This window comes from Grammomys surdaster, unplaced genomic scaffold, assembly GCF_004785775.1.
Source record: "Grammomys surdaster isolate TR1022 unplaced genomic scaffold, NIH_TR_1.0 133, whole genome shotgun sequence".
Lineage (NCBI taxonomy): Eukaryota > Metazoa > Chordata > Mammalia > Rodentia > Muridae > Grammomys > Grammomys surdaster.
The window spans coordinates 3,401,491-3,418,780 of NW_021604591.1; the positions used below are offsets into that span (position 1 = coordinate 3,401,491).

The window sequence follows — 17,290 nt, forward strand, 5'->3', positions numbered from 1 at the left end:
TCATAAATAAAATAAATAAATCTTTAAAAAAAAAAACTCTTAGACACTCTAATTTTTTTAGTTTAGTTCCCTATATTTACCTGTATCTGCAGACAACTTCCTCATTGAACTTCACAATGACCCTGAGGACATAGAGACTCTCAAACTTTGGTGGGGGTGGGGGAGAAGGCAGTTAAGTATTTCCCAGCTCTGATTTTATACAAGCAAAAAAATGTAATTGGTATTTCTACACAGAGATGGCTACTGGTGTGTGAGAGTGCCAATGGATAGAATTTAGCAGCTCTGATACCCAACAGCATCCTATCTAGATTATCCAAAACTTTTTCATGTATTTGAAGTTTTAAATAATGAATATTTATTTCATTTGTATTTGTTTAGGGGGGAAAATACACATGCCATGGCCTAAGTGTAGAGGTCAGAGGGCACCTTTCAGGTGCTGGTTCTTTCATTTCACCATGTGGGACCTGCGGATTGCTATACTGAGGTGAACAGGCTTAGCAGCAAGTGCCTTTAGCCAACTTGCACACCCCCTCCTCCTTTTTGAGCTAGTCTTGTATATCCCAAGATGGCCTCAAATGCACTATGTAGCAAAGGATGACTTTGAACTTCTGATCCTCCTGCCTCCACCTCTCAAGTTCTAGGATTACAGGCTTGTGCCATCATATTGGGTTTTCCGGCTGGAGATCCAACCCACATCTTTGTGCATGCTAGGCTCCATGGGTCACAGCTTTCCAACAACTGCAGGCCTGTAGGTTTTATATTCCAGAAAGTCTCTCCCACACCTCCTCTCCCTCCCTCACTGCACATCTCATCCTGAGTTCTGTGCAAGTCTCCTCTCCAGGATTCATTCCCATAGAGCCAACCCATGCTTGATCCAGCTCGTTATCCTGATGAGACTCTTCCGAGTGAGCATTTCCCTATTTAAAAGTCAAAATAAAATAGGGTGTAATAAAATAATGGTCCAACACTGCGCTGGCAGTTACACAGAATGAGAAACATTACTTGTGTAAGTTATTAGACTGTGTTCCCTTCCTGCTTACAATAGTCCAGTTTCTTCCTGTAGGCAATAAAGTCCCAAAGTATGGAGGAAAAAGTCATTTATCTTAGGGCCCGTGAGATGGCTCAGCAGGTAAAACACTAGCTGCCACGACTGACAGCCTGAGTTTGAGCAGACTCATACAGGTTGTCCTGATCTCTACATGTGCGCCACCAACACGTAAATAAAATAATGCATAGCAGACATGACGGAGCACACATGTAGGCTCACCACTTGGGACGGGGAGGCAGAAGGACCAAGTTGCACTACATGGGACCTTGTCTCAAAGTATCAAAATAAACAAGTATAACAAGATTTTTGTTGTTGTTCTGTTTTTCGAGACAGGGTTTCTTTGTGTATCCCCGGCTGTCCTGGAACTCACTCTGTACACCAGACTGGCCTCAAAATCACAGATATCTGCCTGCCTCTCCTTCCCAAGTACTGGGATTAGAAGCATGTGCCACCACCACCCAGCAGTTTAAGATTTTTAATTACAATTTTTATGGTGTGGAGATCCAACCCAGGGCCTTGTGTGTGCTAGACAATCATTTTACAATTAAGCGATATCTCCAATCCTCCATTTATTTTTATTTGTCTCTAAAATTGAAAAGGTTAAGCCGGGCGGTGGTGGCGCACGCGTTTAATCCCAGCACTTGAGAGGCAAGAAACCCTCTCAAAAAAACAAAAAAAACAAAAAAAAAAAGGTTAGCATACCCAAAGCCATAGTTTCTAAGGGCATTCGCAACCAAGCCTGAAAACCTGCGTTTGATCCCAGGAACCCATATGGTGAAAACAGGAACCATTCCTGCAAATTGTCCTCTGACCTACAAATATATATACATACATACATATACATACACACATACATATATACATGCAATTATATATACATATATTAAAACAATAAAAGGGCTATACATATATGTGTGTATACATACTTACATACATATTAATTAAAACAACGAAAGGATTATGAACGACTGAACTCTACCTCAGCCACCCTCCTACACCACACACCAAGCCACCCCCACATCTTCCCGGCAAATGTCGCGAGAACAGACCATTTCCTGCCTGAAGGTCCTCTGACGTCAGAGGCGCACTGGAGTCGCTTTACCGCAAGCGGAAGTGCTCTCGGCGGAAGTGCCCGCCTTGCTAAGCTTGGGTAGGATGGCTGCAGGTCGGTTCCTTCTGCGTCGACTCCGAGCGTCTTTCCATTCCCTGCTTATGAACACGCTCGTGGACGCGCCAAGCGCCAGGAGCATGCACGACGGGGGCGGCCCCCGAAGGCTCTGCATTGAAGGCAACATCGGTAAGGGCCAAAAAGTGGCTGTCCAGCCTTGGCCTCCGCCGAGTAGGTGACTGAGAGGCTAGGAAAAGAAGCTGGCCTCAGATCCTGTCCCGCTCTGCCCACCTGATCCCCTTCTGCTGCCACCGCCAGACCTGCCGGTTCTCCTTGTCAGGCCTTTTCCCCACAGTGCACCATGGAGTTTTGATTTGGGAGACATTGGGCCTCAGTACCCGCCCACCTACTCACCCACGGGGACGTAAAAGCCTGACGCAGGCTTTAGATAGCCCCAGAATTATACTGGTTTACTGGCATGTTTCATTCGCTAGAAATAGACGCGACAGTGTGCCGTTTGTTCTCCTAAAATAGCATCACCAGATTTAGCAAAAATAAAAATAAATGTCCAGTTTACATAGAATTTAAGATAATTTTGGTGTGTCACATGCAGTATTTGGGACATACACTTAAAAATGAACCATTGTTTATTTAGACTAAAAAAACATTTTTTTTTTCCCTGAGACATGGTTTCTCTGTGTAGCCTTGGCTGGCCTGGAACTCACTCTGTAGACCAGGCTGGCCTGGAACTCAGAGATCCGCCTGTCTCTACCTCCCTTGTGGTGGGATTAAGGGGATGTGCTACCACCCGGCTTAGATCAGTTCTTAACATCCTCTTTTCATTATTTTGCTGTACCCCCATGTTAATTGCTCTATAAACTATTATAGTGATGTCTTTTGTTTTGAGACAGTCACTGTGTAGCCCTAGCTGGCTTGGATCTTCCTATTTAGACCAAGCTGAGCTCAAACTCACAGAAAGTTGTCTGCCTCATTAGGAAAGATCTCACTTTTTAAACTTAGAAATATTTCATTACAAGTAACCCAGTATCTTAAATAGAAAACAAAAAAGCAGCATGGAAGCAAAATGGTTCAACTCAGTGTTGCTGAATTCTGAGGGCACTTAGCTCTGCACAGAGGCTGATTCATGATGGGATCAGATATGGGGTGCTCAGGACATAGTAGCAGCAAATAGTTTCTCATTTTATTCATTCAACAGATCACCCTTTGAGTATCTTTCCTGTGCTGGCACTGTTCTTGGCCATGAGCAGATGAAATAAAGATTCTCCACTTGTGGAGATTTAATAGGGAGTGATACATAATAAAACTACAGACATTAAGCAGGGTAAATAACCAGTATGCTAGGTATTGATGAATAAGGTGAGAGGTTGACGATGATTGACTGTCTTCCAAATAGAGTCATCAGCAAACACCTCGCTGGTGAAGGCATGCCCGATCAATAACCTGAACAGTGTGGGAGAGGGAACCATGGGAGTAGCTGACCAACATGCCAGGCAGAGCAAGTGGGAAAGCCTGGGGGTAGAGCGGTGTGTTGAGTGAGCAGGAGGAACCATTTCAGCTGAAGTAGATCACCAAGGAGGGCTGTGGAAGAAGGTGCTCAGGTGGACGGAGGAGGACCGGGTTGTATAGCTCCCCAAGACCATCGTGGGTTCTTTATTTTCAAATTTAGTCTCTTACATAACATCCCAACCTCAATTTCCCTCCCTCCTCTCCTTCCAGTCCCTCCCTCCACCACCCCCATCTACTCTTCCGTTTCTCATCAGAAAAAGAGCAGGCCTCCCATGGATAGCAACCAACACCATCCTGGGTTTTTAACCTGAGACAGGAAGCCATTCAATGGTTTGAGGTATTGAGAGACAAACGCATCACCTGCCCAGTGCATTGGAAGTGGAAGGTGTCAGTCAGAAAGCCACTGCAGTAATGACAGAGTAAGCTGGGCTCAGGTGAAAGGTAGAGTTTAAGGTTGGCCAGCAGGACCTGGTGATAGATGAGGTGTATAGGCCTAGAGGAGCCAGTGATGACCTCAGTCGTCTTTACTTGAACAGCTTGGAAGACTTAGTTTGGATTGTTTTCTAATGTCCATTTGTTTACTTAGTTATTTTATCATGGGATCTTGTGCATACTAGCCAAGTGTTCTGCCACTGAAGTCCATCCTCAGTCCTTTTTTTTTTTTTTCAAGTTGTGTGTCTGTGTGTAAGAATGTGCATGTGATCGCTGGGCGGTGGTGGCACACACCTTTAATCCCAGCACTTGGGAGGCAGAGGCAGGCGGATTTCTGAGTTCGAGGCCAGCCTGGTCTACAGAGTGAGTTCCAGGACAGCCAGGGCTACACAGAGAAACCCTGTCTCAAAAAACCAAAAAAAAAAAAAAAAAAAGAATGTGCATGTGAGGGCAGGAAGAGTTACAGGTGTTTGTGAGCCACTGGTAATGGGCACTGGGAACCAAGTTCAGCTCTTCTGGAAGAGCTGGAAGCACTCTTAACTGCTAAGCCATCTCTCCAGCCCAGACAATGAGCTTTGCATTTGTTCCCTTCCCACATCAAAATCTTGCTTACAAAGTTCACGCTGGCCTCGAACGCCCTATGTAGCTCTAAACTGATCTTGAACATACATCCACTGCCTCCACCTCTGCAATTCTGGGATTATAGTTGGGCACTAACACACTCAGCTTAGATTGTCGGTTTTTTTTTTTTTTTTTTGGTTTGGTTTTTCGAGACAGGGTTTCTCTGTGTAGCCCTGGCTGTCCTGGAACTCACTCTGTAAACCAGGCTAGCCTCGAACTCAGAAATCCACCTGCCTCTTAAAATTATTTATTTATTTATATGACTACTCTGTCACTGTCTTCACACACACCAGAAGAGGGCATCAGACCACATTACAGATGGTTGTGAGCCACCATGTGGTTGCTGGGAATTGAACTCAGGACCTTTGGAAGAGTAGTCAGTGCTCTTAACCACTGAGCCATCTCTCCAGCCCAGCTTAGATTGCCTTAAATGGAGAAGTCTGGGAAGAACAGATTGTGTTAATGGTTTCAGGAGTTGGTTCTAAGCATAGTGGGTTTCGATGTGGCTATTGGCTAGCCGAGTAGAAGTGTTGAGTGTGCTCTTGAGTGTGTGAGTGGAGGACGCTGAGCTAGATGTGTAGAGAGATGGTATTTAAAGCCAGAAGACTGTACTGAAGGAAAAGACTGAGGACCTTGATGTTTAAGGTTATTTTTCTTTCTGTGAAAGATTGACATACATTAGTAAGTTGTTTTTTTAAAATGGTCTTGTAAAGAGGGAAAATTAGCTAGGTAGTAGTGGTATAAGACATTAATCCCAGCACTCAGGAAGCAGAGGCAGGCAGACCTCTGAGTTTGAGACTAGCCTGGTCTACAGAGTGAGTTCCAGGACAGCTATGGCTACAGGAAACCCTGTCTTGAGAAAAGGTCAGGGGAGAGGTAGTGACTCAGGAGAGAGTCACTGGAATGCCTCTTTACATTTTTTATTGCATTTATTGACTGTGTGTGCCATGGCTCCTCTACGGAGAGTACCAGCATTCATCCCTCCCCACTTCCTTCTTGGGATGCAAAGCTGCCTTACCCTCCTGATGCTGGGAGTTTCCCACCATGATGGGCTCAAACTGTGAACCAAAATAACCTCCCTCCCTTCAGTTGTTTCTGTTGTCAGGTAGTTTGCCACTATGGCAAGAAAACTAAGGTAGTGGCAGAAGACTACCTTAGGTGTGCAGAGGAGGACTGGCCAGATGCTGGTGAGCCTGTGGACCCAAGTTCATCCTGATGGCAGCAGGTGGCTGCCTGAGCTACCAGAGAGTTGAAGTCAGTGTGTGCCATAACCAGATTCGTTTCTAGAAAGTCACAGGCTACAGTTAAGTGTATAAACAAGCGCTTCGTGAAGTGGACACTTTCTATGTCATGTTTGTTGCAGTACCCATAATGCTTTGTATCTAGCTTGTCCAATGCACAAGTACGTAAATTGGAAAGGTCTAGAGTAAAAAACTAGTTTCCACAGCTGTTGAAGGAGGGAAGATGACACAGGCTTGAATGGAGGGGGAAAGAAGGGACAGTTGTTGAAAAGGTAATCAGGAATTGAGATTGCCTGGACTTAGTGACTGCTCGGATGTGAGTAGAGGAGGAGGAGAATGCTCAGGTTTACAGTTTGCATTCTGACTCAGTAGGCAGAGGATGAAATAAAGAAGAGATGTTCTGGGGAGGTAAGAGCAATGTATTTTGTCTGAGGAATCTTCAAGACACACAGAAAGAGATCCAAAGCTGACTTGACTGGGTACCCAAGTGCAGAGAGACTTAAGATGGGACCGAGTCCAGGCATGGAGCTGGTGACAGGCAGGGGTAGGTAAAGCCTTGGAGATGCTGCAGAGTGACCTGGGAGACTTCATCTGCTGGCTCTAGTCCCCAGTTGCTTCCCTCCTCCCACACTCAGATGGCAGCTCCCACACTGAGTTCCTCATCCTGTGTGGGCTGGCAGAGCTTCCTAGCCATGATTGTATGCGCTTGAGTGCTACTGAGCTTGCTGACAGTTCAGTACCTTCCCTGGGTCAGAGCCACCAGTGCCCTGATCATCTCTGCATTGCCCTGCCTTTGTGCTCATATGGTGACTGCCAGGGTCCTGTGCTGGCACATTTATGTGGAAGTTAGTCATTGGCACACAGGAAAGGGAATGGCTTCCGGTGTGATCCTGAAACCCAGGCACAGTGTATGACTGCAATTCAAAGCTTGGCACCCACAGCTGAAAATCCAAACAATAAAATACGTAGCAGCTCCTTGAGTTCTGTTCATCACTAAGGTGTGTCTGTCCCTCACTGCTTCCTGAAGCCCATTACTTTGTGACTACAAAGCCCAGTTGAAGTGCAGGTTGCCATATGAGATAACCATCAGCAGGTCATCTGAGCCCATTCCAGTATTTCACTTTCACAGACCTACTGTGAGAACGGGAGACAGTAAATTCCTCCCATTCTGGATACTTGGTTGTAAGGTAGCACAGGGCTTTGCTAAAGACATATTGCTTCTGCATTCAGAAATAGGTGTCTTATGCACACTGTCATGTCTTTTCCTTGTATCAAGCTTTAAAAAATGAGCAAAGAATCCTGGTGGGGAACAACCTGTTTCTAATACTGGATCTTGGATTCTCTTGTTTCTGCAAGTCACCTCATTCTTATCCCCCCCCCACCCAGTTCTATTCTTAGTACCTGGCTAGGCACCCAGCATAGGAAAGGAGAAAGGTACAGTCTGTCTTCAGAGCGAGCTCCCTGCCTGCTGGTGAGAGAGGAGGAGTGAGCAGATGATTACAGTCTAATACCTTGGTAAACTAGAGCAGGGAGTAATTAACTCTGCCTAGGAATGAAGTGGATCTGGACAGAGTTCAAGGAGGCTTCAGAGAGTGACAGTGGTCAGATGAATCAGGACAGCCACCATGGGGGAGGGGAGCACCGGCAGGCAGGCAGACCAGTCCATTCTTGCAGAAAGGCTGAGTTTACATCATGGTCTGAGCTGTGAGGAACATTTTTTTTTCCTTGTAAATAGTTTCCCATGAAAAGAAAATAGAAAAGAAGGAACTAAACAAACTGTATTAAATTTCTTTCACACTTCTGACTGATTTACTAAGTTTTCCCAGAAATGATTGTAGGAGTAGAACCTTTATGATCCTGGGCTGAGTTTCAAGGTTGGAGAGGAAGGTCCTTGAGAGCAGAACTCAGCCTGCTCCATTGCTTTAGCTACAGTGCCACTTAGGAGGTTCTCCAAGGGCTTCTCCTGGATGAATGGACACAGCAGCCAATGCAGTTTCTCACATAAAGACTTAGTTTTCTTGGGAAGAATTTTTGAATATGTCAGGTTTATATTTACTACCATTAATTGACTTCAGTAAAGGCTTTTCACATTGAACCTTTTCCCCTAATGTTTCCCATCTTATTGAGGAAAAGAAAGATGCTAGGCATTTCAATTCCACCTTTAATTCCAGCACTTAGGAGGCAGAGGCAGGCAGATTTCTAAGTTCAAAGCCAGCTTGGTCTACAGAGATAGTTCCAAGACAGCAGGGCTACACAGAGAAACCACACACACACCCAAAAGGAAAGACAATAGAAAATGCCCAGAGGAAATCGTATATTTTAAAATTCCCATAAGATGCCAGTATGTTACATTTAGAATAATAGAAACTATGATATCTGGGGCAGTAGGGCCATCTGTATCACTACCACATTGTAGCATAGTTAGCTATAATAAGCATGCAGTTTATAGAGAAGTTTGTGCAAAGAAAAAGCCATGACTTAAATGGTAAACAGTCACAACAGGACTCCGTCTAGCTTGTGGACTGTCCTAAAGTTAAAAAAAAAAAACAAAAACTCACTCATATGTTCCAATAATAATATACTCTGAGAAAAGGTCATTCCATATAATCAAACTAGAGCACACCAACAGCTAAGGCTCTAAAGGAAGACTTGATGCACCTTGAGAGGTGGGACCCCCTCCCCCCCCAAGAAAGACAACAGGTCTAATGGTAGGAAGATCTAAGTTATGCTAAGTCCAAGATTTAGAGAAAAAAAAATTATCTGAAGGGAGGCTGGCTGTAGTAATGTGTATTCTTGTCATTACCAAGCCTCTGTGGCAGTGGAGAACCAAACCCCACTGTGAAATCTCTGAGAACACTTTAAGATTCTTGTCTTTAAAGATTTTATTTTTGCCAGGCGGTGGTGGCGCACGCCTTTAATCCCAGCACTTGGGAAGCAGAGACAGGCGGATTTCTGAGTTCAAGGCTAGCCTGGTCTACAGAGTGAGTTCCAGGACAGCCAGGGCTACACAGAGAAACCCTGTCTCGAAAAAACAAAAAAAAAAAAAGATTTTATTTTTATTTATGTATGTGCAGGGATGTCTGTGTAGGGCTATGTGCACCTGCATGTGATACCTGTTGAGGCCAGGAGAGGGCATCGGATCCTCTGGAACTGGAGTTACAGACTATTGTGAGTTGTCCTGTGTGGGTGCTAAGAACTGAACTCAGGTCTTCTGGAAGAGAGTAGCTATCACAACTCTGGAAAGTTACACCATCTGTGGGTTTTATTTAAATATATAACCTTCCATTATTGAAGTGATTGTTCCACATGTGTGGGTGGTGCCAGTTACAGCTCAGTTCTAATGGCATTTACTCACCTCTGTGTGGGTGAGCATTCATTCAGGAAATGCTACTCTATAGTGAATTACCAGACTATTCCAGCCCTAGTAATAAGCATAGCACAGCTCTCAGAACCTTCCATCACTGTTTACTGTCTTTCTGTGCTGACATTGGGTTCTGATTACTAAGCTTGCTTGCTAGAAACCTTGGGGTTGGTGGAAGCTGTGCACAGGGTGCCCTGGACATCAGAAATGATTGTTCCAGTAATTGGAACTGTAAGTTCCCGTTGTATTTGTTAGCATTTCAGGTTGAGTGTGTAACTGGCATGACTCGGATGCTCAGAATTCTGATGTCCTGAGATGGACCTGGTCTCAGCAGGCAGTTGATGCTCCTAACCTGCAGACCCTCAGCTTCCACTCTGAAAGCTGCAGGCAGGCCTGATGGTCATTTACCTCTAACCAGCAGACCAACTGCCTTAATCTTTTTATTTATTTACCTTTTGTTTGAAACAGTCTCATTTGAAGCTGAGCTATCTTGGAGCACGCTCTGTAGCCCAAGCTGTTGTCCGGCTTTCTGTAGTTCTACTTTACTCTTTTTTTTTTTTTTTAAGATTTATTTCTTTTTTTATTTCTATGAGTGCACTGCAGCTGTCTTCAAACACACCAGAAGTGGTATCAGATCCCATTAGAGATGGTTGTGAACCACCATGTGGTTGCTGGGAATTGAACTCAGGACCTCTGGAAGAGCAGTCAGTGCTCTTAACTGCTGAGCCATCTCTCCAGCCCCTCTGCTTTACTCTTGACCTCCCAGTTGCAAAGCTTAAAGGCATGAGCCACAATGCCTTACCTTTTCAAGTACTTGAAATAGTTTTTAGGAGCTGGCAAGATGGCTCAGTGGGTAAAGGCACTTGCTGCCAAACTCTTGACCTCTGTGCTCTGTGTCATGGCACACAGAGGAAAAAAATTTTTGTTTTGTTTTGTTTTTTTGAGACAGGGTTTCTCTGTGTAGCCCAGGCTGTCCTGAAACTCATTTTGTGGACCAGGCTGACCTCGAACTCAGAAATCCACCTGCCTCTGCCTCCCAAGTGCTGGGATTAAAGGCGTGTGCCACCACTGCCCAGCCAGAGGAAACAAATATTATTTTAGTTGCTTAAATTACTTTTTACCCTAAACATAAGAACTGTCTTTCAGACTTGAACAACTTATACTCTAGGATTAGCTACCCAGGCCATATATTTTAAGCTGGGGCCTTCTCAGCACAGGGAGGTTTGAAAAATCTGTACTTCAACCAATTGGTAACTCACCAATGTCGTAGGAATTGGGAGCTAACAGGAGAAGTCTCTGACACTTAAGGTGAGGTGTTGGATTAGGGAAAAGAAGGATTAAGCCACTGGCCTGGAGCTTCGAGGGAAGGGAGGACATTTTCTCTCCTCTGTGTGGGAAGTGCAGAGGCAGAGCAAGATGAACAAGCACAAAGCTGGGTGGAGGTGGGACAGGAAAGCGTGACTGTGCAAAACTGTGCTCTGAGAGGAGTGGAGTGCTGTATGATGAGGGACAGACTGATGTGTGGGTTCCTGGCTGAGACGCGGGGCTCCTGGGCACTCACACTCTCTCTTGGTTCCACGTACTTTCCCCCAGAGGGTAGAGCTCGCTTGAGAAGTACTCCTTCCGATAAAGAAGATCAAGCTTTGGAGCTCCTCTGAAAGCTTTGGCTTTCTCTCTTTGAAAGAGAGGGTCTTAGTACGTAGCCCTGGCTGGCCCAGAACTCAGTAGACCAGGGAACCTCAAACTCAGACATATGCCTGACTCTGCCTTTGCCTCCCAGGTGCTGGAATCAGAAGCATGAACCACCACATTCAGACTGGTCTCTTTTTGGAGGGAACTGAAATTAATGTTTTGTTTGTTGAGATAGAATGTGAGACTGGGTTTGGTTTTCTGTCCTAGCAATGCCCCATCCTCCAACTAAAGAAACAGTTGTCAGTGTAGTAATGGAGCTGTATCTAGAACATCAAAAGGGATTAGCTAGCCCAGTTAGAGGTATCAGTGTCAGCAACAGCGTCACACAAGAGGGCCATGAGAGCAAACCCTGAAAGGTTGAGTTAGGAGTTGACCAATGTGGAGAGAGCATGCTCTAGCAAATGGGGAAACAGTGCAGTCACACTGAGGAGAGAACTGATGACTGGAACTGTAAGGAACTAGGGCCAGTAGCAAGGCTGAGCTGTGAGAGGGTATATGTAGGGGCCAGACCTTACGCTATACTTATATATCATATCCAGACTGTACTTAGAGGCTTGAATGGGGGGCGCAGTTCAAGACAGGGTTTCTCTCTGCATTCCTAGCTGTCCTGGAACTCACTCTGAGATCCACCTGCCTCTGCTTCCCAAGTGCTGGGATCAAAGGCATCCACCACCACGACTGCCCCGGCTGTTGGCCTCCTGCCAACGCTGACCACCTGAGTGCAATTCTCAGAACCCACATGAAAAGTGAGAAGTAACTCACAATTGGCTTCTGGCCTCTGCATGCCCACCAGTTTACAAACAAATAAATGTAGTTTCACAATTCGAGGCTGTTGAGATGGCTTAGGAAGTAAAGGAGCCTGCTATCAAGCCTGATGACCTACGTGAATTTGATCCCCAGGACCCACATAAAGAGATCCAATCCCACAAGTTGTCCTCTGATCACCACATGCATACAATGGCGTGCTGCCTCACCCCCACGTGATGAAAGGATATGCGTGTGTGTGTGTGTGTGTGTGTACTTTTTTGTTTTTCATGAAAGCAAAAGCATTTCGGTTTTGAGACAGTGTCTGTCTTAGGGTTTTACTGCTGTGAACAGACACAGTGAGCAAGGCAACTCTTATAAGGACAACATTTAATTGGGGCTGGCTTACAGGTTCAGAGGTCTAGTTCAGTATCATCAAGGCAGGAACATGGCAGTGACCAGGCAGGCATGGTGCAGGAGGAGCTGAGAGTTCTACATCTTCATCTGCAGGCCTCTAAGAGAAGACTGACTTCCAGGCAGCTAGGACAAGGGTCTTAAAGCCCACACCCACAGTGACACACCTACTCCATCAAGGCCACACTCCTAATAGTGCCACTCCCTGGTGCAAGCACATGCAAACCATCACAGTGTCTTATTATGTATCCAAGATGGCCTCATGTTCACTGTCTAGCCACCACTGGCCTCAAATTCATGAACAACTTCTCCAGCATTTCTGAGTGCTGGGATTACAGAAATGTAAAGTCCTGACAGGATTTTAAGCTGTGCTTCACATGTAATACAGGTGCAGTGTGGAGGTTCAGTTGCAGAGAACACAGCTGGAGTCAAAGAAGCCAGGGATGCAGAGGATCTGGTCCTGAGTATGGAAGTGCAAACAGAAAAAGGACAGTTAGAAATACAGACAAAAGGCCTTGAGGCCTCTGGAGGTCTGACTGAAGATGTTCTGATAGCAGGAATATTACCATACTCTAGGTCTAGAGGATGGAGACACTCCACCTGGTAGATTGGTTAGTGTTTATTTGGGGAATACACTGACTTTGAGCTGTGCATGGGATGTCCAGAAGCATCTGCCCACCAGGAGCTCAGGACAGATGGGCCAGATGGAGGTGTAAATGGAAATAGATAATCTTAGCATTGTGGGACTAGGTTGATTCCACCTCCTTGCTATCACCCCAGTCAAGCCACAAATAACTTACTACTTACTGTTCTGCTGACTTTCAATTTGGCCCATTCTTACATAGCTCTTAGCATAGTCTTTAAAAGCTGAGGAACCAGAGGAATGGGTTCAATTCCTGGGTTCAATTCCTTACACCCCCATGTCTACTCACAGTCATCCAGAACTCCAGTGCCAGGGGATCTGACTCCTCTGATCTCTGTGAGCACAAGGCACACAAGGTGGTGCACAGGTCACATGCACACAGGCAAAGACACTCATACACAGAGTAAAAATAAATAAAAAGCTGAGAAGGAATCTTGTCATTTCCCTGCTGAAACTCATGGCTTCTGATGTACCTCTGCCCAGAGAAGTCAAATCTGTGAAGCCCTGTAGAGCTGCACTTCACTGCCTGTCTGCCTGGCCACCCCAGTATTAACCACTCTGCTGCTGCACTCGGTGCTACATCCCTGACAGCTGCTTCTGGGGCTGCAGCCATCTCTTGCTTGCCTCTCCCTGGCCTAGGTTCATGTTGCTCCCACATATGGGTTATCCTTCCCCCACCCTCAGCCTAACTGACTGTACAGGGCTTCCTTTGGGGCTTCCTTGGATATTTCTTCAAAGGAGCCTTTCTCAAACCCCTGAGCTGCATCTGGAGCGTCCTGCATTTTCCTTTCTCAGCACAGCATGATTTATCAGTAACCTCCTTTGTGTTTGTGTTTCCTTCACCCAGTCCTGAGGATAAAATTCATCCAGTGTTTTATTATCCTCATATTCCAAGGTTTGACAATCCCAGACAGAAGCTATCCCTCCACGGGTGTTGGTGTGGTTTGTTGAATGAGTGAGGCTCATAATGGTTTTTTCTTCAACTTAAAATTCCTACAGTCACAGCCCAAGCTTTATAGCCACCTTTTGCCTACTTTTGAAAGTTCTGTTATATTCTCAAGTTACTAAATACTCTGCCTCTGGGAGGTTGGCTCATTAAACTGCAGCTGCAATACTAAGGTCATGTCTGCTCCCTGTTGCCCATGCTCACTGGGATAACTGGTTAGCTGCCCAAGCTATCACCAAGCTGACAGTGAGTTGTTCAGCTGCCAAGTTTTGAAGCTGGAGAAGCTGGCCCTTGCTCCCATGAGATGGGCAGTCGTGGTGAGGTTGGTGGCTGCCTCCTTCTCCCGGATTTGGGAAGCATCCCAACGTGTGCCATTTGCATTGCAGCTGTGGGCAAATCCACCTTTGTGAAGTTACTCATGAAAACTCACCCAGAGTGGCAGGTGGCTCCAGAACCCATAGCAACATGGCAGAATATCCAGGCTGCTGGCACCCAAAAAGTAAGTTTTCAGCTGTCGGGGGGGAGTTGGCTGACATGCAAGCAGTCTAATTGGAGTAATTTAATTTACTCTGAGGACATGAAATAGCCCAGCTTGTCTCCTTTTTAGAATAGCTTCATTCTAGAAAGCAGGCCACAAAGGATATGATTTGTTTGAATATGTTTAGTTTTGAGTTTTTGTGGCTTCTGTATGTCTGTGCAAGCGCCTGCCTCCTGTCTTTGTGGTTTCCCAAGCATGCCCGACCATCCAGACTTTGAAAATGAATGTTGTCATTCCTACCCTTAAGTATTTATATTGTTATTATTGAAACTGGCTGGCAGGACTAATAGTCAATGAGGACATCTTAGATGTGGGAAGGGACCTTACTGAGCATCTGATCACCCTCTGAGTCAACGAAGAGACAACAGCTTACATTTTTAAGGCACATGCTCAGTGCCAGGCCTCTTCCAAGCTGGAGCAACCCCACGTGTCTCACTCATACCTCACAGCTCAGCCCCAGTGTCAGGTCTGCTGCTTCTGCCAAGGCCATAGGCTTGGCTTCAAGCCTGACCACATAAGTGTGAGTGGGGAAGGCCCAGTTGGACAAAAAGCTTAGACTAGCTGAAGGCGAGGCAGCATGTGTGAACTGCAGATACCTGGAACATGTGTTGAGTGGCTCAGGTCCTGTTTTAACCACTAATTATTGGTCAGTTCTTCCATGTGCTGAGCCACATTGGACCTTATGACTTGGACTCACTGGTTCAGGCTCTTCTGCCTTTTTAAGCCTTAGCATTTTTGTGCTACGGCAACCAACCCCTGTGTACAGTTGAAGCTAAGAAAGCTTTCTCTCTTCAGATCTAATTCCTCAGAATCCCTCAAGGTTTCCTCTGGGCTGTTTTCCATTTTGAAGCCACTTCGTATGAGTGATGTGCTTCTCAGTACATTCTTTTCCACTCAGTTCACCAAGAGCCAAGCCAGGCTTTCCCAGTGCTGTGTGGGAGAGCACCTTAGAGTGTGATCTGGTGCCAGGGTTGCTACTCCAGTCCAGGGTGGTGCACCCTGTGTGACCACATGCTGTGCTGTTTGGAGGTATGTTTTCCAGTCATCTGTTCATATATTTGAATGTATGCAGTTGTGTATTTGTAAAACTTTCCAGTAAAAACAAGTTATAATATCTTTTTCTGAGTATACCAGAGGCAAGTGGTGACATTTTAAAATATGCTCAGAAAATCTTTGCTACTCCACTGTAGGAGTTATGGAGCTGAGTTCTCCAAACCTTGGGTGCTCTTAATCACTGAACCGCCTTTCCAGTCCTCTATTATTTGTGTTTTTGGAGACAGGGTCTTTTGTAGCCTAGGCTGTCTTGAGCTCTTGGTCTTCCTGCTTTCACTTCCCAAGCACCAGAATTGTGGCATGAGCCACTGCATTCTGCACCACACGTGGCTTCTTTATGTGGGTTCCGAGAATCGACTCAAGTCCTCACCCTTAGAAAGCAAACGTTTTACCAACTGAGCCATTTCCTTGACCTTTCTTTTGTTTTTCTTTTCTTTCTTTCTTTTTGTTGGGGGGAAGGGGTGAGAGAGTATGGTGGGGTAGATAAATATGCCATATATATATATATATATATATATATATATATATATATATATATGCATACACACACACATACTATAGGTAAATCTCTCAAGGGTTAAGAGATCAGAGCACAACACAACTGTCTGGAGTCAGTTCTCTCCTACCAGCATATAGGTCCTTGGGATTAAACCAAAGTTGGCAGGCTTGCCTGCAGACTCCTTTACCTGCTGAGCCATCCTGGAGGCCCTGGGTTTAATACCTCCAGTAGCTCAAGATTTAAAAACATCCTCCTATATTTCTTTCTGCTGCATGTGAATTTTAAAAGTTGTAAGACTCTAATGTGTGTGTTTGTGAGTGTGTGTGTGTGTGTTGTGCTTGCCTGTGCACTTGGATCAGGAGGTCATGAGGTGTCCTACTCTTTGACTCTCTACCTTACTCTCCTGAGACAGATCCTCTCAGTGAGCATGGAGCTAGGCTGGAGGCTATCACCCCACAGTGCTGAGGTACTAACTTGCTTGCATGCACCCTTGTCCAACTGTTTACGTGGGTGATGAGGGTCTGAACTCAGGTTCTCATGTTTGCCCATCAAACAATTTGACCCACTAATCCATCTCCATGGCCTCTATATTTTTTAATTTATTTTTGTTTTATTTTATATGTATGAGTATTTTGTCTAAATGTATGTCTGCATACCATATTCATGCCTTGTGCCCACAGAGGCCAGAGGAGAGCATTAGATCCTCTAGCACTGAAGTTACAGACGGTTGTGAGCTGCTATGGGGATGCTAGGAATAAAACCTGGGTCTACTAGAAGAACAACAAATGCTGTTCACCCCTGAGCCATTCTCTTGTTACACAGTCGGTTATGTGTTGTCCCAGGGGTGCGCTTAGATATCTCATTCATGAGTAGATACTTACTACTCATTGTTATTGGTGTCTGTCCTCCTCTTCTCAAACCCCTACTGCTGTTTTGATAAAGCAGTTGATTGTATTTGACTAGTATGACTCAATTTTTATATGGAATCCTTTGCTCAGACTTTTAGACAATGGTAGTTGCCTCTACCTGGAATCAATTAGAAGAGTTTTCCAGTTTTCATGATTCATCTCTATCCTCCTGCTTGCTTTGGGTAGAGCTTGTAGGAGGCTGGTCACTGTTCTCTTCTACCTTTGGTGACACTCTCTAATGTTAGCACACAGTCTTCTGTTACTCCTTGTCTAGAGCCTGGAAGGATATCCCCTTCTAGTGCTCACTTTTTATCAACAGCAAATGTTCAGTTTTCTTCATAAATCTTCTTAGCATCCCTTTTACCATGAGGTAATCATGGCTGATACTGCTTTTCTTCTTAATGGCAGGGTCTCAGTTTGTAGACCAGGTTGGTCTGGAATTTGGTAAACCTGGCTGGCCTCAAACTCACATGACTCCTTCTGCTTCAGTCTTCCACGTGTAGGATTAAAGGTGT

At 45.3% G+C, this 17,290-nt stretch overlaps 1 protein-coding gene across 2 annotated transcripts in view; it reads left to right on the forward strand.

Annotated features, from left to right (window-relative positions):
- Positions 1-2,196: 2,196 nt before the first annotated feature.
- Positions 2,197-17,290, forward strand: part of Dguok (deoxyguanosine kinase) — a 28,169-nt gene continuing 13,075 nt past the window's right edge. For both annotated transcript variants that reach the window (XR_003710714.1, XM_028762490.1), the window contains exons 1-2: positions 2,197-2,345; positions 14,164-14,276. Coding sequence is in view for 1 of the 2 variants with exons in the window: in XM_028762490.1 (XP_028618323.1) it covers positions 2,204-2,345; positions 14,164-14,276 (255 nt within the window). In the remaining variant the exon portion in view is untranslated. The remainder of the gene's footprint in view (positions 2,346-14,163; positions 14,277-17,290) is intronic.